The following is a 21,569-nucleotide window of genomic DNA, read 5'->3' on the forward strand; positions in this document are numbered from 1 at the left end:
TGATAATCTATTTACCAACAGTTTTTGTTTAAACCAAATACTTCCAATATTTTCTTTAAGAAAAGTTAACCACTAGCTGCTTCGAGCTATGTATCTATGTGCAGATGTTGACACGAAGCAGGAAAGGGAAAACGAATGTGAATCTAAAAAGGAATACCTTCAAAAAATTATGTAAAGTCACCTAATAAAAGCCCTCAAAAAGCATTTAATTTGCCTGAATAATAATCCTTACAATTTCAATAGGGCTTCACGTCTGTCAGTGCCTGTCAGTGCTCTGGCCCTAATAATAAAGACTGAACCGAGCTCCTGCAGGAGTGCGTAAAGGTGCACGTTGAGCCAACCTCCGCTGCTCAAGTAACGAGCCAGTTTTGAGAATGTAAGAAGTAGAAAGTACAGATATTTGTGCTCAAATGTAGCGAGTTAAAAGTCGTCAGGAAAATAAATACTCAAGTAAAGTACAGATATGTGAAAAATCTACTTAAGTACAGTAACGAAGTATTTCTACTTTGTTACTTCCCACCCCTGGAAACAAGTAGCCCTTCGTACTACTCAGTACCTTCGAAGTAGCTCTCAGTCTAAAAAAGGTTGGTGACCCCTGCTATAGCTCATAGTGGTGCATTACCCCGTTTCTCCACAGATGTCGCTGTTCTCTGTTTATGTCACACAACCTCATTCCAACATGGCCGCGCAGTGAGAGAAGCGCTAGCATCCTTCGCTGCTCTCATGACGAATATCAGAACGTAGGGGAGTTAATTGTTCCCACGTTGTGAAGAGACGTGTGTCGGGATGTGGCCGCGGCTTCGCTCGGTCTGTTCCGGAAGCCGAACGGTCTGCAGAAGAGGAGCTGCTCTGTCAAAGCCGCCGAAGCTAACGGCTAATGCTAACGTCAGTCACTTCAGCCAATCAGCTGGAGTGTGTGCACCGACACGCTCAGCTCTGCAGTACAGACAACACGGGGACCCCTCTCAAGTCCTTAAGTAAGTTTTAAACATTGAACAAGTGTAGTATGTTAGAACATAAATATCCCCTTTTGTGTCTCCGGTCAAAGTTAGAGTCACTTCTTCCATTCCTCTTCTGGTGTTTGTTGGAGGTTGGAGGCTTTTGGGTGCATTACCGCCACCTTCAGGACCGGAGTGTGGAGCAGTAGATTGGCAGCAAAACTAAATAAACTAAGATTTAATGATTTAGTCCTGTTTCTCTCAAGTTGTTCATTAAAACATGATGTATTTTCCTTAATGTCTTTCTTGAATAATTTTTGTAGTGTTAGATTTTGCTTTTCGTAGTTTAATTTCGATTAGGGTTGCAGATTTTCCTGGAATATTCAAAGTTGGAAACTTTCCAGGGAATATACGGGAATTAACGGGAATGAACTGGAAACTGTGGGGTAATTTATACTAACTGTATTTACCTTGTCATGTACAGACATAAATATAAACATTTTGTTTTTTCCTAAGCTTGCATGTGTGCAAACATTTCTTATACAAATTCTTAACATGGAAGTTTTGACTTAATCCATTTGTGAGTAGAAGTTAAATGGATTATTTCATTGAACAACAGAAAACATGAATGTTGAATAAAATAAATGTATTCCCTATTCTGGCAGACAATGTTCCCAACTAGCTGCATCCACGGTCCAGCTAGTCTATTCTTGCCTAGTCTTGTTTTTAAGTAAATTTAAGTTCCCTGTTATAGGCTAACTTTTGCAAAGAATGTGTCAACATACCTAAGCTTAACATGCGACGGAAAGTTTTCAAAAATTTTCTGCCCCTTTGCCACCTAAAAACCTGATATAACATATATATGAGTGATAGTTTCCGCTTCTAAAAATGTTCTCAGGGTTAGTTTCACTCAGGTTTCCCTTCCGCATCTTGTACTTATTGTGGTTCTCCAAATACCCCAAATGCGCTCATCACTTTTTTCTGGTTGCCAGGTTGGAAGATATAGATCTGCCACCCATAGGCGCAAAGGATGTTCTGGTTAAGATCCTGGCAGCCCCCATCAACCCGTCTGATATCAACATGATTCAAGGTAATCAAGTAGTTAGTTACATGCACACCAGAAAACAGCCCTCACCATAGCTTAATTTAAAGCAGTTATACCAAGAGAAACTTAAGGATCACAAAATAGTTTTATATCTTGTAAGGTGTGAAGACCAGTTTTTTTTATCGAACAGTGTTTCTCCAGGTACTTACGCCATCCTGCCTGACCTCCCAGCTGTTGGAGGCAACGAAGGGGTGGCCCAAGTCCTAGAGGTGGGCAGCCTGGTGAAGTCCCTCAAAACAGGAGACTGGGTCATCCCAAGGGATGCAGGTCTAGGTAAATTACACTTTAGTTTAGATTTCTGAGACCTCACTGCCTCTGTCCCCATCATGATTTGTGTGCTTTTTTTATGAGCAGGTATGTGGAGGACAGAGGCAGTGTTCTCTGAAGACGATGTCATCTCTCTCCCAAATGACATTCCCCTGCTGTCTGCTGCCACGCTGGGGGTTAACCCCTGCACTGCCCTCAGGATGCTGTCTGACTTTGAAGATCTCAAGCCAGGTAACAGATCCACACACATTATTTTCCAAATTACACATACGCAGGTAGACATATGATGAGTCCTTTTGTGACCCCCCCCTGCCAAGGAGGTTATGTCTTCACCCTTCTGTTTGACTGATGTCTTATCACGAATCTTGGTGGAAAGATGTGGTATGGGTCTGGGAAGAAGCCAGTCAAGCCATTCCATTTTAATGTGGATCATGGGGCATATCCAGGAATTTTCTTTTTCACTTTTCTTTATTATTTACCCTGATTATTTTGAATTGAAGTGTGTGAAATGTGGTGCAGATTTAAATACATATGTGTATCTAATGAATTTATATGTGGTTTCTTAGGGGACTGTTGGGCCTTGGCGGGTGTTTGCACTCTTTGTTCTGAGGAGCAAAGGTAGATGTTGATAACAGCTATTTTTTTAAAAACACTTTTTGTCCATCTGTTTTCGAACTATTCTATTTTCAGGTGACACAGTGATCCAGAATGCAGCTAACAGTGGAGTCGGGCAGGCTGTCATACAGATTGCTGCTGCAAGAGGAGTGAACACAATCAATGTCGTCCGAGACAGGTTAACTCAGTCATACTACTCTATATCTCATGTTAACTCTATTGTGGTAATAAATGACTACACTTAGACAACAGCTAACTTCCCTGTTCCTTACCGTCATTTTCTATTATGTTAACAGAGATAGTTTTATTTGAGTGTGCGTTTGATTTAAGGCTGTAATGAACCTTCTCATTGTGTCGTCTCTTTCAAAGGCCAGAGTTCACACAGCTCAGTGATAGGTTGAAGGCCATCGGAGCAACTCATGTGATTAAAGAAGAGGCGCTGAGGCGGCCTGAGTTTAAGGAGCTGTTCAAGGTCTGTGGCTCTGAAGACGACTTCATACATATTATTTATGGTATTATTTTGCTGTGGTTTTGCTTGTCTGTGCATAAATAAAGTCTCAATATATTGTTTTTCTTTTAAAGACATTTCCAAAGCCAAAGCTGGCGTTAAATGGAGTCGGAGGCAAGAGCGCAACAGAGCTGCTCCGGCATCTACAGTGAGGATGCTGAAAATAAACTAAAGACATTTTAACATGATATATAATAACCTTACACTGCAGAGGAAAGTGATCATCAAATGCCACATGATGTATTTTGTTTCATATCAGGATTGGAGGCTCCATGGTGACGTATGGAGGGATGGCCAAACAGCCGGTTACTGTCCCTGTGGTGAGATGCAACTTTGTCTACTCATATTTAACGTCACATTTAAAGGTGACAAGATTTATCGGCACACTTACTTAACTTTTTTCTATCCAGAGCGCTCTTATCTTCAAGGATGTGAAGGTTCGGGGGTTTTGGGTCACACAGTGGAAGAGAGATCACTCAAAAGGTGGGTCAAGATGGAAGTACCTCTTTGCTGGATAATGATCACAAATGTTTCTTTTATTATTTATTTCATGACAAACTCTACTAACTTTTCTCTTTAGATGAACTCGCATTTCGAGCCATGGTAGATGAACTGTGCTCCCTCATCCAGCAGGGAAAGCTGACGGCTCCTGCTTGCACCGAGGTGGGACTCCGAGACTTCAGCAAAGCTCTTGAAGCGTCTATGAAGCCTTTCACTTCAGCTAAACAGGTCCTTATCATCTGAACATCCCGGTCTTATCCAGAAAAACTGTCAAGATCCCATTGTATGGACTGAAGTGTGTTGTTTATGTGTCAAATACACTGCTCCAGCACATCGGCTACTCAATAAATGTGTCTTTAATTGGCTCAAAGTCCAGTATCTGTTCTGCAGGGACGCTTTACTGGCAGTAATCAAAAACTCATTAAAACTTTATAAAGAGATATGAGATAACAGGAATCATCTTAGAACCCAGATAATGCAACTTTATCAGTAATAGGTCACATTACATTTAAATGACGCAGACCTGAATAAGTGCAATTCATATTTATCGAGAGACTTATTGGGAAATTTCTGATATTGCAAGTGTGTTTATTCTTTCCGTGGAAAACATCATTCATACAACTGAGATTAATTCCTGGGTTTATTAAATAGAAAGAGTAGAGGCTCAGAGGAAATAACAGGGTAATAGAACATCTGGATCTGCTCCAGAACATCAAAGTCAATGTGTTGTATGTACTAAGCCACTGAGCCACAGGACGATAAGTGTTTGACTAGATATGAAGTATTCAACCAGAACCCATAAACCACATAAAAGAGGCCGCACCTAAAGCTAAAGCCAAAGGTTGTTTTGTGTTTCCTTCCTTAAAGGTTCAGTGTGTAAGATTTCGGTGAACGGGATCTACTGACTAATTGAATTAAAAATAATCCTAGTCATGTTTTCACTAGTGTGTTTCATCTAAATTGTACAAATCTGGGTTTTCTTTACCCTAGAATGAACCCTTTATATTTTTATATTTACATCGGGAGCAGGTCTTCTCTACATGGGCCGCCATGTTTTTTTACAGAAGCTCAGGCAGGTCAAACGGTGATTAACCTTTTGAGTTTCTATGACAACTAAAGGCACAGGTTCTCTTTCATGTCTGGAAGGGGAGGGTGAGATGAGGGGTGATTCTCCACTAGAATTCTACACACTGAACCTTTAAATATATGTAGTGAATCATTCAGTCCAGTTACAGATGTCACATAATTTAATGTGATTTAACTGATGCTGACTGTTTATCTAAAAAGAAAATATGTCAATGGCCTCAATATATAAAACTTTTGATCTTGAATTTCAGTCGTTTCTGATCCATTAAAATCCTGAGGCATAAATAATATATTTTAAACATCCTCTGTGATAGATGTAATGATGACACTCATCATTACCGACTGGCCAACACCAAACTTACAGCCACAGAGATGAGTGGCAGGAACCCACACCCATGAATAGCAGCGGAACCTTCAGCTCCCAGGCAGTGTTCGTACTTCTCAAAGTCCACCTCTCTGGCTGCGCAAACATGGTCAATGCGGCAGTCGCTGTCGCACTCGATCAGGTCATAGCTGACGGAGTTGAACTCGTAGTACTTCTGCAGGTAGCACTTGCTGTTAGCGATGCGCTCCAGGACCTGGTGCATGGAAGCTGGGGAGGCGTCTGGCACTCTGAAGCTCTCTGTGAGGCGGTACTCTTTCTCCCAGCGCCCACTTGCTCCATTAGCGCGGGTCAGATTCAGATAATAAGTCACCACATCCTGAGTGGGTGCAGACAAATGGTTCAGAAACAGAATCTTGTGGATTATGATCTTTGAAATGCTTTTATAGGGGGGTTGCATATATTTTTTAAATAGAATTAGGCTGTATAATGCACCTTAGGAAAGTTTCTAAAGCTATTCATATGGAGGTTAACCTAAATGACATTAACTTACTTTGACCAGGAGTGTTTGGGTGTCATATTCGAAGACCCGAATCCCAGGGTTGTTGGCTCCATCCTCGACTCCAGGTAGGGTTGTTTTCCACGGTGTGACCCCTGGGCTGAGGAACATTGCACTGATAGGAGAGCGTGGGTCTGTAAAATTTAAAACGGTAAATCATGCTGATTTTCCTTATATTACAAATATACAGTAGGAATGCAGGCTCACCACTGGTTGCTGAAAAGCAATCAAGCCTTTGGAAGTTTTGATTACGTGTCGTTGCTATGTGACGAAGCTCGCGTGTCTCTGCCACTGTTTTGCTACTCGTCAACTCATGAATAAATTTCTGTCTGTATTGCATCTTGCCTTCCTGTACTGTAGATCACATGGTCTGCTGACACTTCACACAGCAATAATGTTCACACGTGCAAGCTTCTCTCTTTCTGTGGCCTGTGAGCTTCTGTAAAGTGCTAGTTCTCGTTATTCAAGTTTCTTGAATTCGATGTTTAGTGGGCTGTGGGAACTCTGCAGATGGCAACACCTTGGCTCTGAATTTGCATCCCTGTCGACTCATTTAGCACCGATGCAAAACAAGAAGTGTAGAAGTATCATAATAGTTTGACTTTACCGTCTGAGCTGTAGAACATGCGGAAACTATCGGTGTGGTGATGGCCGAAGAACTGCCCGAGAATGACAGAATGATGCCTCTGGATTAAATCCAAGTATTTCTGGTTGAACTCAGACGTGAACCAGGGCTTGGATCTCTTCTTCTCAAAGAAACCTGGGGGGACGTGACCAATGATGTACACCTGGCAGAGAAACCAATGTAGAGTTGTTAAACGAATATGATGAAACTTTGAGTTTGATCCACTTGGCTTGGGTTAAAAAAAAGAGGTTGTGAAAATGTTCCCTTTAGTGTCTTATAGGGAACCTCTTTTTTTTAATTATTACTCATATAGTGCAAAGTCAGACTGAAAGTTTTTGTTTTGTTTACCCTGCTAACCAGTCCTAAGAAATATGACAGAATTACTCACAATGCACTAAATGGTTTATCGCTCATTTGACTGAGTGATAAAACAACATAACAGATAGAAGAGTAGTGTGCCCCGTAATTTCAAATACAATTAAATCCCTTTTACAAAAGCATAGACAGACCCAATGCTTTACCTTCTCTTTGTTGTTGGCGGCCTCTGTAAGAACACGGTCAGCCCAGTGGAGCTGGCCCGCTGGATCGTCCATACCCAGGGTCTCCCTGTTCTGGTCATAATAGAGGTTAGTGTTGAGGACCAGCATCCTGAATCCTGATCGATTCAGCAACTTTTCTGTGTAAAATCCACCTGCACAGAGGGAATATTACAGAAAACACACTCAGGCTTGTGCTTTCAAAGGGATTTGTGTTTTTTGTGCGATTAGAATTATGGGAGGGCAACTGTCCATTTGGAACCACCAGCTCTACTCGCCTTTTCTAAATGTTTCTTGGGACTCAGGATCCAACCAGTCCTTCCACATTTCTGCTGTCTGGTTGTAGATGTTGTTAGAGAATGTGGGAAGCTGGTTCTTTTGGTGGTAGTCATGGTTTCCCAGGGCGGTGTACACTTTAGTGTCTAAGGAACGAAAGAACTTCCCTCATTAATATTAGTTCATCAATACCAAAACAATGCAATGCTGGTGATTTCTCCCTTAAAACACACAACGTCTCTCGATTTGAAACTTACGTGGAAAGACCTGTTTTATGATGTGAGTGAGGTTGTTGATAATGTACAGCACTCTGTCTTCACCCAGGTCCTTATCGGGTACATGTGGTGTGTTATCTCTGAGAAGCAAAACACAGATTGTTCAAAAATGCCTTTTTCCACGTGTAAATGTAATCCTGTAAGCTGGTGATCATTTATTGGCTCCCTGCAGTTGAAGATGAGTCTCCAGGGTATAGAGCAGGAATAATAAGCTGTGACCCTAACACAGGACATTTCATAGCCGAGGTCTAAACACCATGATTATGAAGGTGGACTAGGTATTTAACACAAACTAGCATGATTCGGGATGTTCCAGTCAGTACATACCCTGTCCACACGATGAAGTCCGGGTCTGGTAGAATATCCTTCATGGCATTCACAGAGGAGATGATAAGATGCAGCGGTGAGTCACAAACATAGTCTCCATACTTCCCAGCATTGTTTGCGGGTCGTCTCCCGCTTGAGTTGCACACACGTTCAGGGTCATCGCTCAGGTTGAATGTGTCGTCCCAATGCAGATCGGTGATGTGCCAGAAGTTCCCTGGATAAAAATATAAACCGTCAAGTTGATCCTGGATGGTGTATTTCAAGATACATTTCAAGTAGCTATATTGATGCCGGATGGTTATTCTGGTGCGACTTCTCACCTGACAGTGCATGAGCCTCTTTGAACAGCAGATAAGAAAGGAGCAGCTTCACCACGGACATGTTGAACTCTTTGAAGAAAGCAAACATCCAACGGAGGTTTAGGACTGGTTTGAGAGGTAAGTCTGTAAAAGGGCAAAGTGAGATAAGACACAGCTCCTCTAGCTGCGTGCTAGGTCTCAATGTAGCCCATATCTTTATCTTTGGTTACCCAGCTGATGTTAGTAATTAGGTATTATAAAACCTCAGATAGCCTAATATGGGCTTCACCGGACCTATAGTAAAGAAGTTCAAAAGTCAATGTGCATTTTTTCTGATTTAAAAGGAGAAGCAGAGTCGCTTTATCAACTGAGTTTTTGCTGCAGGCCCACAGCACAACTAAGTTGTAGTTTAACACAATTTATAGGCGACAGATTTGATAATAACATAATAAGCCAGCAGATAACATTGTATAGTGTATTCACCTTATGTTACCTCTTCTATTCATTCTAAACCTAGTTTCTTATACTAACATATACTTTGGTACTGTTTTTATAAATTTAATCTGAATTTGACAACATATCCACTAACGGTGAGTCATGTCATTTGAATTTATTTGTAGTTAAATAAAGGAAATTCAATGCAGAATAAAAAGAGTTTGGCTCAACATTTTCCAATACCATTGTGTATTTTCGGGAAGTTTGTAACAGATGAAATAAAATAAATCCATAGAAAAAGATCACAAAATAGATATCAGCTACATAAGTCGAAGAAAAAACAAAAAACAACTTAAATATTCAGTGACGTGAATTAAAGGTTCAGTGTGTAGAATTAAGTGACATCTAGTGGTAAACTTTTAAAGGTCTTGACCTTCTATGTTAAGTGCCTTGAAATAATGTATCATAGGATGTGGTGCTATACAAGTAAAACTGAATTGAATTCAAGTTGAAAGTTGCAGCTAAAAACCTCCCACCTCACCCTCCACCTCCAAACATGAAAGAGAACCTGTGGTAGCCTATAGTTGTCATAAAATCTCAAGGTGTTTAGTTTGTCCAGTTTGGACGACTTTAAAAAACAAGGCGGCCTCCATAGAGAGGACCTGCTCCCGATGTAAATATAAAGGTTCCATTCTATGGTAAAGAAAACAACAATTCCTACAATTTAGATAATCAGTAGGATTATTTATATTAAATTTCTGCCAATAGATCTCTTTCACCTAAATCTTAACATAGATTAACATATTATTTATTTTGAATGAATTTTCATCCAACATAAAAAATATAACTCTCTCCCCCATTGTTGAAGCTTGAGGATATTTTTTTTCTATTATCTGCTACCAACAGTTGGCCAATTCACATATTTCCCACAGACCTTGAAGGCAGCAAAACCCTGTCTGTCCTGGATATTGTTTTAGACTATTCCACCCCGAGTTTTGTCTTTCAGGTACTCTAACCAACGCTCTGCACCATCTCTAACAAACGATACAAACTCAGTTTACTGGTAAATAGAGACACGCAGCGTGTGTGAGGTCATTTCTGAAAGTTGGAGTCGATAAACACACACATTTAGATAATAAAAAACCCAACCTGACGAGTCAACATCAGGGAAATTAACACACTCTGGGAGATTTCGCGGGACTTCTGCAACGCGCCTGCGCCGTAGCTTGAGTTTGGCGCGGGATCCCACCCGGAAGTGTCGTGTAGGAGCTGCTCGCCGCTGTTGTCCCCGAAGTCTCATTGTCTCACGTCAGGTTTTCACCACTTTAACACAAGGAGACAACATGTTCAACCAGGGTGAGTTCGATGTCCACGCCGGGGTTGTTGTTGACCACTGGCTTACGTTAGCTGGACCATGTGTTGTTGTTGTTGATGTGTTTGCACGCTGGTTAGCAAAGTGTTGTGTGTCGTCCATGTGAAGCAGGACAACTATAAACTGTCTCTTCTTCCTCTGTGTCTCCAGGAGGATACAGTGAGTCCAACGTGGGCGGAGGTTACACTCAGTCCCCAGGTGGCTTCGCATCACCTTCTATGTCCCAGGGGGGAGACAAGAAGGTCAGTGCTGAAACCCCCCCCCCCCCGCCCCCCCAGCGTCCCTCACTGGGGACAACACACTGATTCTCACACACACACACTAGTGTGCTGAGCATCAACAAGCACAGCAGATGACATTACACTGCACATATTATATATTGAAAAGCATTTGGGAAAATTGCACAAACTTGTGTATAATATTTATATTTGTATACATTACACAGGGTTTTTTATATATATATGTAAACAACTACATTTTCCCTTGTGTCTTATGTTGTATTATCTTATCCTATCAATATTGCATATGCCAGGGAAATTAATTTTGCATTTCACACAACAGACAATAGACAATAAAATAGATGAACAACCTAAGGAAGTTTTACTGCAGTACAAATCAAAAATAAATTTAAAGACTAAAACTCTCTTATGTTGCACTTTCATGTTGTGAATATATATTGGTTCATCATGACTCATCACAACATTTAGCTTCATTATTCACATTGTGTTGTAATAATGGTCGTCTTAACATTCTGCAGCCACTTCACGATACTGATGCTGCTGGTCTCTGCACAAAACATATGTTGATACATATCTATGTATATTGCGTATATATATAATAATAGCGTTCTATTAGTAAACTAGTCTCCATGCGTTTCCTCTGCAGCTGTGCTGCGTTCAAGCATGACAGACAGACAGGCATGCGGTTGTTTTTATTTCTGCTCATTTTCTATTTCTTCGCTTCCGTCGCTCTCTTTTCTGTCTCTGTTGTAATGTAATATAAGTGACAATAATCCAAGGTCCTATAACATCTAAGATAGAAGTTGGTGAACCCTGCAGAAACTGTGTGTGTGTGTGTGTGTGTGTTTGTTTTACAGAGAACTCGTGCGAATCAGATTATCCCCTGCACGGTGTCTCAGCTGATGTCTGCTTCCCAGGCAGAGGAATCGTTCAGAGTGGGAGATGTGGAAGTTGCTCAGGTAAGCTGAAGTGAAGTCGGGGCTGCGTGGAGACAGAACGTGGATATAACTTGCATCGTTCAAATAATTGTGGGAAAAAACTCTCGTTTTATGCGGCGTAACCATAAACAAGTGACAACAATAAACAATACGTTGTTTCACATCTTAAATTAGCATGTGGTCATTGAACCTTCCCAGTCGCTCTGCTCACAGCTCATGTGTCCTAGGTTACTTTCGTGGGTGTCATCAGGAGCACGGACAAATCCATGACCAACATCCAGTACAAGGTCGATGACATGACGTGCGCTCCCATGGACGTGAAGCAGTGGGTCGACACAGAGGTTCGTGGGGATCCCTTTATTTTTTAGATATGAGTAAACAAACTTTAGTAGATCAATAAATGTAATGTAAGAACTCGACTAAGTATCGTGAGTGAAGTTTTGCAATAATCCCACATATTTTACCATAGGTCATAATTGATTCCATGGTTTACCTCTGAAAACCTAAAGCTACCACTGTTTATTATTTGGGACATTTCAAGACTCTTTTTTTTTTTCTTTGTCTAGGATCCTGGTGTGGACAGCACGGTGCTGCCCCCGGGCACTTACGTCAAAGTGTCTGGAAATCTGCGCTCCTTTCAGGTGAGTTTAAAGCCTAAAACCATCTGCATAGCACCCAGACACAAACGGGAACTTATCCTACAACCATACCAGTATATTTTAGATGAAAGGTTTGTCTTTCTATTCGACAAAATGTCTTTGTACAGACAAGTGCTTAAACTCTCTATCAGAACCCCCCCCTCCATTGTTTCCTTCATTTATGTCCTTCCAGATCTAAGAAAAGCCCTTGACATTTCAAAATAAAGCCAGACCAGTTGCGTTTTCAAATTTTTCCTGTAGAAGATACCTAAAAGCTCTGTTGTATTGTTGACAGCAGAGGGATGTGTTTAAAAACAAAAGTATCATTGTGGATGTAGCATTAGTTTTATGTTCTCTTGCAAGACACGACCCTGTGACCTTTTTAAGTTTAAAGATTTGTAGATATATGGTTCCTTGATAAGCAGATGTACTCTGTTATTCACATTCATAGCTTATATCAAATCTGTGTGGGTTTTTGTTTTGCTGTGCTATGTGCTGCTCTTCTTTTGTAGATTGCTCTATTCCACTGACCAACATTTTTTTGTTTTCCCAGTATTTCTGATGTGAATTCAGGGAATTAACTGAGGGTGTGGGTGGTGTTGTCTCCCTGTAACAGAACAACAGGTCTGTTGTGGCGTTCAGCGTCAGACCCCTGGAGGACATGAATGAAATCACATCGCACATGTTGGAGGTCGTCCAAGCACACATGGCGCTCAGCAAACCTCAGAGCATGGTGAGGGGAAAGGAGCATAAATCTCAACTCTCTTTATTGTAAGTTTTTTGGGACCTGGAATTTCTTTCAATTCTATTTCTCCTTCCAAAGAGTGCCGGAGGAGGAATGAGCAGTAACGTCACAGCCATGATGAAGCCGGACATGGGCAACAAGGGGACCATGGGAGGAATGGGCGGGAGCTACGCTGGTGCTACCGACTTGACTAAGAACGGGTTGAGCGGGAACCAGAATCAGGTAAACCTTAATGACAGTTTCATATTAGATGTATATAATACACCTCTTTGATAATCGTTTGCTCCATTTATATGTAGATTAGACAGCTTTTTATAAACAGTCCATAGTGCAGAGTGAAGTTGGAAAACTTTGCGCTCATCCTAGCTGGTTTATGTGCGGTGAAGATTTTATAGTTTTGTTTTTTTTATAGACTGAAACTTACAACTATACATGCATTTGGTTTATATACAAGTTTGATTTCTATTTCATAGATTGCATGTCGGCTATTTCACAGATCTGATAAGAAATCCACACAATCTTCAAACCCAAGTTTTCAAAATAAAAGCTGTGTAATTTTGCTCAGTATGAACAGCAATGAAACAAACATGCTTTTACTTTGAAGACAAGTTGCAAAAGAGAAAGTGATTCTATGAATGTTATTGCCATGACGGAGAGCTAAACTTGATTGTCTGTGAGTCAGATGTGGTGAATTGGAAAATAGCGATGAATGTCCAATCCGCACCAAATTTGGAACTGCACTTTCTACGGTATTTTAAAATAGACCACAGACAAGTAGACCATGTGAGCGGTTCTCTGGTGTACACGTTTCACATACAGGAAGTGTATGTTTACTTTCTCATACATCCTGTCCATTATCATAATGCGCCCTTCTAATAATGATACCAAAGAGAGAAGTGGTGAAGTAGCTTCTCTATTTGTAGTTGGAAACTGTTCAATGTGTTTTAATGTCACTGTTCATGACTTAAGGTGCTGAGTTTGATAAGAAGCTGCCCAGAGCCGCAGGGCATCAGCATCCAGGACCTGAAGCAGAGACTCAGTGGTATAAGTCTGACTGTTATCAAGTAAGAAAAGTTCCTTTAATCCTCGTGCATGGTTTTTTTTTTTTCTTTAACTGAAAGATATCATCCTAACTTGTCATCACTCACCAAAAAGTAACCACCTTGGTAAACACGGCTACAATCAAAAGCTGCATTTCTTCCAGATTCAATTTTGTGCCGTAAAAGTACAATTCCTATTTCTTTTTGTCTTTTGAACAGGCAAGCAGTGGAATTTCTTAGCAACGAAGGTCACATCTTTTCCACCATTGACGAAGACCATTTCAAATCGACAGACAGTGACGATTAGACGCCTTCCCCTCACAGCGGTGGGGGTTACCTGATATCTGTTTGGTGGAAACACGTGGTTTCACCTTTTGGATTACACATTCTTCATTCACAAAGTTTCTTCTGCTAATTTGCAAGTCCCAAAGCGATTTTCAAAGCCGTTGTAAGCAGTTAATAAATATTAGTTTTCTGTATTCTCTCCCCCCCCCTCTGGTGTCCACTGTAAAGAGTTTTGTAATTTTAAAGCCTGGAAACATAAGTACTTGATTTATTTTTGTGTGTGTAATTTTTCCAATATTAAAAGATTATACAAAATACAGTTTGGTCATTTGCAAGGGAACTTTTATTTTTTATAAAAGATTTATATATCGTATGTTTGTCACAGAATGTCAGTTCCACACATAATGTGTAGATGTCACTTCAAACCTTGGTTTTGTGTTCCTTCCACACACAGTCCCACAGTTAACAAGATTTAAATAGAAATAATTTGTGTACATGTGTATTTGCTCATTAAGCAACGACAAACTGACTCATGAAGCATATACTTAAGAGATTTGTCTTTTACTGAGTCCGCCTGTAGCAAAATAACTGGACATAATGCAGAACTTGAGACCAGCACACCTGACAATAAGTGACTGGTCAACACAGTTAACATGTTTATACAAAATGCAAAAAAAAACAATAAAACTCAATACATACAAGAGGCCCCACACAAATAAAACCTACATTCATTTTTTTTAGGGACATGTCGTCAGTTCAGTGTGTTACTGAAAAGCAATTCTTCCACCATGGATTTGATTTCAAGAAATTTAAATAAAAAAGATTTGATACAAAGCTTAAAAGCTTTTGGTTTCCTACATTAACTTGATGGTTTTGGTTGTGGAGGCAGATTTTCTGTTATTGTAGCTATAGAATCCACGAAAAGCAGAAGCCACCATTGTGCTGCCTTGGCAAACACGTATATGTATGTGAGGAATGAGTGTGACATACATTAAAAGCTTATACAGTAAAATACAACTCAGTACAACTTAAACAAAACTTAAAAATATGTAATTATTGAGAGAGAGGTGTTGATTCAATGCAAGAAATGTGTGTTTATTCTTGTATTGTACTGTATTATTGTATTAAGTTATTGCACAATGTAAAGCTATTATATATAAAGAGAAATAGTTTGTGCCCCAAGTTACCACATGGTTGGGGTTAGTTTTAGCTAAGTTTGAATATAACGTACTTTTGTTGCACAACCCCGGATGGAGTCTCAACAACGGTACTGAAGCATTACTGAAGTGTCCACAACACTTGATGTACCACGATTCACCAAAAGCTCCACAGGGTGTTTTAAATCTTGCTCTCATAGTTTACCCTGTTTTTAATTCAATCACATGTTATCAAGCTGGAATATCCAACCTTACAGATCTTAAACCAATTATCAAACATGGGAGTATGAGTTTCAACACAATATCTGATTTAACGGAGCATTTGGTTGCTTGGTCTCTGGGACGCAGTCGTGACATATTTCAAGGGAGTTGAGCCACAAAACTACTGTATTAACTTTTCCTGCTGTCATTTTTTAGTAGAAAGTTACATTTTCCTGTGATACCTTTATCATTGATATCAAATTTTCATCCAGTGTCTCATAGTCGTGGTCACTGTCCCCATCTGACTCAACTAGAGGGAAAGAAGGAAACAGTCAGTTAGTGTTTTTATTTAGTGTTTTAAATCCCATTATGTTTTCTTCTGGGTTTGTTGTACACACAAACCACTAGGAACTCACCACGGAACTAAGTACATTGTGAGATTCAATTTTCATTGATTTCGCAGAGAATAATTCATGGATCTTAATGAAAACAACCAGGCATGTTCAAGGGACTGATAGTAATGAGTGTGTGTGTGGAGATCTGTGCAGATGTGAATTTAAATGTAGATTCATGAGGAGACTGTTTGGTCTTGGCGGAGGTATTCATGCTCTGAGTAACATCCCAGTCACTAAAACCAGTAATGATTGATTTATCCCTTAGGACAATGCATGATACGATTTCTTCGATTATAGATCTCTCATTTAGATCTTTTAGTGGGTTACATGTTCCTTCATTGTCATGAAATATTTGGTTATTTTGCCTGTTTTAAACTTCTTATTTGTCACCTGCATTTAAATATTGTCACCTGAAATTGGGACATATGGATTTGGGGCAGAGTGCTACATATATATATATATATATATACAATAGAAAAACATCAGCATTGTTGTGTAAGAGTGCACTGAACAGCAATGAAGATTTACCTTTCGTTGTAGAATCCTTCCTCTTCACGTACATGTTCGGCAGGGCCTTGCCAGTTGTCAATTCAGCTGCTGACTGCTTTCGCGGTGCAAGTGGTGGCGGCTGCTCATCGAAAATATCCTGCACAATATGAGGAAGTCAAAAGATGAATCATATGCACAGCTTCTTTTTGCGGCAGCAAATAGTGGAAGCATCTTGTTTTTGCATAGTTTTCTCAGAAGTTCAATTCTGAGAAAAATGTTGCTGTCGACTGCCTCGTACCTTATTAAGTAACATGAGACAGATGTGTGGTTGGGTTAAAAATGCCAGCTGGACTACGACACATTCTAATGAGCTCTTTGAGATAGATGCAAGAAAGACATTCTTACTGGTGTTGGGGGAGCTGGGTGTCTCTTTTTGCTGCTTAGAGTCATATTCCCGAAGTCTTTGGTCGGGGATCTCTCGTCTGGTCGTTGTTTCGATTTTTCATCCTTGGAGGATTTCTTTGGAGGTACAAATGGTTTTTTCTTGGCATCTAAAGAAGACAAATTTCGCTTTGGTGGCCGAGGAGGAGGATCTGCATCCGAGTTCGCCTGTTTGCGGTATTCGTAAAAGAACGTATCTGTCACCTCGGTGACCCTGTCAATATGACACTTAGGGGGCTTATCGCTGGGCCATGGCAGGGAGTCCTTGGTGAAAGAGACAGACATAGAGAGCCACTGTGTTGGGATCTCAAAACAGTGTTCTGGCCTGTGAGGAAGACTCGCCTGGACGATGGGCTCTGACATGGCCCCTTCTATTCTGAGACATGTCAGCCCAACCAGCGGATCAGTCTCCATTTCATTGTCCCGGTTCATCACTTTAACATCCAGAGGAAAACTGAACTCCTTTTCCAAGTCCCTGAGTCTGTACTTCTTGTTGTCCTTGAGCACCTCCACAAAGTGAGCTTGCATGTACAGAGGCAGAGACATCTCCTCTCTCTCGTCCTCCTGCCTGACCTCCTCTTCATCATCATCATCATCATCATCTCCATCATCAGGCTCTTGGAAGCGATGACACAACAGAGCCTCCACAGACTGCCTCTCTTCCTCTCTGCTTCCACAAGGCAGCTCCATCCTGACACAGCGCACAACCTCCAGCTGTTCCCCCACACTGAGTGCAGGCAGGCCCTCCTCCTCGACCTCCTCAAAGCTCCTTGTGACACTCACCCTCAGACCCGGCGCCTGGATTGAAGCGACGTACAGCTCGTACACGGAGTTAAACTCTCTTGGCCGCCTCCGAAACCGTCCAGCGTATTGCTGAGACACCAGAAAGTACTGCTGCGCCTTGCGGCTCTTCAGGCTCGAGAATAAAATCCTGGCTGACGTTCCTTTCTTGTGGAAAACCAGGTTCCTGCCCTTGACCAGTTCTTGCAGCCAGCTGCACCTGAACAGAGAGTGGGTCTCTGGGCCTTCCAGTATCTCCACCACTGCTGGGAACGATTCATCTGGCTGGGACTGGACCTCTGTCAGAGTGAGCGGGGTCACAAAAACGACATCTTTGCACAGATCGGTGACATCCATCACATCCACCTCTGAGCTGGACGAGAACTTCAACATATTCTTCCTCACTGTACACAAAATGAGAGAAACAGTTTAGGAAACTATGATCTGTAAACGTACTCATTCCTCCATTCAGAAATATGATCAGCAAAATGTACTGTTGTATTGTATTGTCTCATAAGTTTAAGTATTCAGAAAAACAGAACACTGTCAGGTAATCTACACCAATTCATCATGAAGTTATAGATTAAAGACATATATAAATATTTTCTGCTGACTGGTGGTGACATAGACACATTTTCTCAACCCAATCTATGACTTGAGAAGGAATCTTGGGAGCCTGACCTCACACTCGCTTTACCTGCAGGAACATTGTAAATTCTATTCTACTGATTTATTCATCCCTACCTAACTGCATACATTAGTCTCAAATTCTTCTTTAATTTCATCCCTTCGAAATTGTATTATTGTACCCAAGGAGGGCCACAGCCATCCAGCAGGGGCAGGGCTGCATGTACCACCAGACCTCAGATCACCAGTTCTTAAGGTTTCTAAACTAGTTGTTCACTTCATGCACAACAAACCTCAGTGTATCTGTTATCTGCCTGTTTGCACTGTTTGTCTAGTCACCTCTAAACTGTGCAACAACGTATATATACTTCTACAGTATACTGCATAATCTAATGTAAATAGCATTGCATTCATTTTTTTATATTGATCTATTTTACTTTATTTAAATTAACTTTTCTTTTCTTTTTCGTTATCTCTAAGAGATAGACATAGCTCTGTGTTAACCTTCATGTGACAAATAAACTTGAAACTTGAACTCAACATCCTGCATGGCCTTGCTTCTACTTAGCCAAGTGACTGCCTGCACCCGTCAGGTAAAACCCACTGTTCCCACTCTCAGTATCTCCAGTCTCACCACAGGGTTTGCCATTACCCATTAGTGCCCTTTAGTGGTCATAAAACTCTTCACCTGAGGAACTTGGTCTGTGAGCTCATTTCCGTATTTTTCTACTTTTACAGGAAAACATTCTAGTTCCTATCCATGGTTAATTTATTTGATTGTAGGCTATTTGATTTCATGCACTATTTTACCTGTTCCTCTTTGATTGATCTGATTTAATCTTGACTAATTGTATTGCTTTAATTTGTTCTCTATGTTCTTTATAGATAAAATTCATGAATATGATCATTCTTTAGTGAGCTCATCATTGACAAGTAAAATTGTTAATAAATTCAGTGTAGACATTCAAAGAAATTAAAGAATAAATATAAAAATAAAAAATGAAAAAAAGAAGGTTATTCTCACAGTTCATGATGGCGTGGACCTGGTATACTGGACTCAGGAAAAGTGGCCGTTCACTTTTGATGCTGCGAAACTTTCGACTACGCAGGCTGGCGGAGGACATGATCTCCTGCAGATTGAAGCACTCATCGCTCTCACATTCATAGAACTCTCCTCTGGAAGAAAGAGGGATGCACACTTCGGCTGAGACCTCCTGTTGCCCTTGAACGTGACAGCGGACCTGATCCTTCTCAACGGAGAGCACCGTCAAAGCTCTGCCAGCCGACAGTGTGAAGTTTTCAAAGGTCATCTTAGAGCTGCTGGTGAAAGTGAAGGGCAGGCAGGAGTCCAGGTCCACAGGCCTCAGACTCACCATCTCCTCCACCGTGCTGTACGGCATCTTCTCTGGAACAACCTTGTACAAGCCTAAGAAACAAACGCGAGTCAGTGGTTGCTAAAAAAGACATTTATGTAATCCCACCACAACTCTGTTCACAGCACAGACCGACCTATGTGGCCGATAGGGAGCTCAAACTTTTCATCGTTGCTGACGTCCTCGCAGCAAACTGATTGAAGCTCAATACGGATGACCTTTATTAGATCCCCGGTAGAAAAGCTCACTTCGCTTCCAGAGAGTTCATATATCGATCCTAGAAGAGAAAGCAAGAAATAGAGCAAAGAAAGAACAACGAACAAGATCAAAACTCAGAAATAGGCAGGATCAATCATTGCTAGAAAAAAAAAAATCTCAACTCCCTCACAAACCTAATAACTTCTGGTTTGGGGGTTAAGAAAATAACTGTATTATACAAACTGTAGATATGCATGTATGGAATAGACACGGACACAATACAGAAACCAGATGATCTTATCTCCTCAAGTCATTTCCCATCTTTTCCACTTTCTCTTCATCTGCGCTCACGATCGCAGTTCCCAATCAATAAAACAATAAAACGCTTACCTTGGAAATAGACTCCTGAGACGACCTGCAGGATCTTTGGCAGACACTTATTGTCCCATGATGCAATCAACTGTTGAAGTGGCAGAGCAGTTTCGCCTGCCATCACTGCTGTGTCTCGGCGTGCTGCGATGAAGAGCGAAGGCAGATAGCAAATGACAAACATGACCTAAATGGAGGGGTGCTTTAGCAGTCAGAAACCACAAATGTGAATGAGGAAGTTGCAGGAGCTGTTTGCACAGGGCTTGCATTCTTCAGCGCTGAGAAGTCGAGGGGGGAAAAAAAAGTCTGTTAATTCACTGCATGTTTGTTTCTGTACGAAGGTTGTTTCCAGAGAGAATGACGTACTCCACTCTTTTACAGACAAAATCCATTATTCTTATAAGATTGTAAAACAACTTTGCATCACCCTGAGGTTGTTTCTGTAAAGCAGATTGACAACTTTTTGAATAGAAGATATTTTTGGATAGAAAAGCTCCTTCAGTCTGTCACACAGATGCCAAAACACAACATTAATGTTTGATTTAAGACTGTGTGGATGCAGATCTTCCAGCCAAGTCAGAAAATGGGTCCTTGAATTCTGTGGAAAAGTTGATTTATTCATTTACGCCCTCACTGCTCTTTAAAGCCTATGAGACATCCTTCACACGTTAAAAGTGCCTTGACTCAGATGAACTTAGAACCCCCTCACTTCCCTGCTGCGGATCTGTGCTACAGAACAATCCTACCCCCGCCTCGGTGACACAACGAGGCAGTGCCTCTACAGCATCTGTAAAAGAAACCACAACACTTTCCGAATGAACCCTGGGACATGGGCCTGAACCTCTTGAGTCTACTCCTTCTTTCTCCGTAAATCCAGTTTGATCTCTTGACTTATCAAACAACGTGTTGACAGAACTCAAGGCGAGGGTTAGGTTTGGGTGCATGGCCCTTACAACATAAAGAGTTTTTGGATGCAATGACATTGTAATTTCTGTCCTAAGAAAGGTTAAAAAAAATGCATCCCAAAACCCTTTATGTTGTTGTATTTCATTGTACAACACTAAAAGCATGCAAAAATGCCGAAAAATACAATAATTAAGGACACATTTGAACGCTAAAGAGATAATAAAAAGACACTGTTAACTGTTTTGCATTCAGCATTTCACTTTTTACTTCACTTCTTATATTTTTTATATATTTTTATTCAGAAATGTTCTCAAAATAAATGTTACTTTGTATAAATATTGGTAAAAGGGGAGTAAATAAGAAGTAAACAGTGAGTAAATATATACTGGTTTCCCATTTTTCATTGCTCTACTATGCATGTGGTATTTATTGCGTTTTTATGTTTCTATGTTCATTGTTTGCACCAATAACCAGAGCAAATTCCTTGTATGTGATAACGTACTTGGCAATAAAATACTTCTGATTCTGATTCTGATTCTGAAAAGTCAAATAGAATACACAATATTTATATCTGTTCACAACTGTAACAGCACAATTGAGATGTAGTTGATGACCTTGCTTCATAGCTAATTAGCAGTCTGAGGTCCTCTAGTGGTTCTCGAGGGAATTGACATCTGTTCTTCTTCTTTGTAATTTCCTTCT

General features: G+C 40.7%; 4 protein-coding genes across 5 annotated transcripts; 2 read left to right on the forward strand and 2 right to left on the reverse strand.

The window, feature by feature from the left end:
* The first annotated feature begins 670 nt into the window (after window positions 1-670).
* On the forward strand, window positions 671-4,298 carry mecr (mitochondrial trans-2-enoyl-CoA reductase). 2 transcript variants are annotated; one of them, XM_061081133.1, is made up of 10 exons: window positions 671-977; window positions 1,931-2,028; window positions 2,185-2,316; window positions 2,398-2,541; window positions 3,001-3,103; window positions 3,295-3,397; window positions 3,508-3,581; window positions 3,693-3,753; window positions 3,844-3,916; window positions 4,014-4,298. In XM_061081133.1, the coding sequence occupies exons 1-10, from the start codon at window positions 787-789 to the stop codon at window positions 4,175-4,177; spliced, it is 1,143 nt and encodes a 380-aa protein (XP_060937116.1). In that variant the 5' UTR covers window positions 671-786; the 3' UTR covers window positions 4,178-4,298. The 2 variants fall into 2 exon arrangements, with proteins under 2 accessions (XP_060937116.1, XP_060937117.1); XM_061081134.1 differs by having other exon boundaries at window positions 4,064-4,298.
* Window positions 4,299-5,355: 1,057 nt separating this feature from the next.
* smpdl3b (sphingomyelin phosphodiesterase acid like 3B) lies at window positions 5,356-8,348 on the reverse strand. Its single transcript, XM_061081135.1, has 8 exons — window positions 8,261-8,348; window positions 7,941-8,154; window positions 7,596-7,693; window positions 7,341-7,484; window positions 7,048-7,217; window positions 6,509-6,689; window positions 5,896-6,035; window positions 5,356-5,721 (listed from the first exon to the last, which is right to left on the reverse strand). Exons 1-8 carry the CDS (start codon window positions 8,346-8,348, stop codon window positions 5,356-5,358), a joined length of 1,401 nt encoding a protein of 466 aa, XP_060937118.1.
* A 1,569-nt stretch (window positions 8,349-9,917) lies between these two features.
* rpa2 (replication protein A2) lies at window positions 9,918-14,250 on the forward strand. The gene is made up of 9 exons (XM_061081136.1): window positions 9,918-10,030; window positions 10,197-10,288; window positions 11,143-11,244; window positions 11,451-11,564; window positions 11,790-11,864; window positions 12,478-12,594; window positions 12,685-12,828; window positions 13,576-13,670; window positions 13,866-14,250. Exons 1-9 carry the CDS (start codon window positions 10,018-10,020, stop codon window positions 13,951-13,953), a joined length of 840 nt encoding a protein of 279 aa, XP_060937119.1. The 5' UTR covers window positions 9,918-10,017; the 3' UTR covers window positions 13,954-14,250.
* A 23-nt stretch (window positions 14,251-14,273) lies between these two features.
* themis2 (thymocyte selection associated family member 2) lies at window positions 14,274-20,108 on the reverse strand. Its single transcript, XM_061081137.1, has 6 exons — window positions 19,983-20,108; window positions 19,531-19,671; window positions 19,046-19,447; window positions 16,579-17,798; window positions 16,213-16,330; window positions 14,274-15,599 (listed from the first exon to the last, which is right to left on the reverse strand). The coding sequence occupies exons 1-6, from the start codon at window positions 20,083-20,085 to the stop codon at window positions 15,502-15,504; spliced, it is 2,082 nt and encodes a 693-aa protein (XP_060937120.1). The 5' UTR covers window positions 20,086-20,108; the 3' UTR covers window positions 14,274-15,501.
* Between the last annotated feature and the right edge of the window lie 1,461 nt (window positions 20,109-21,569).

Source organism: Limanda limanda, chromosome 11 (assembly GCF_963576545.1).
Source record: "Limanda limanda chromosome 11, fLimLim1.1, whole genome shotgun sequence".
In the NCBI taxonomy this organism is placed as follows: domain Eukaryota; kingdom Metazoa; phylum Chordata; class Actinopteri; order Pleuronectiformes; family Pleuronectidae; genus Limanda; species Limanda limanda.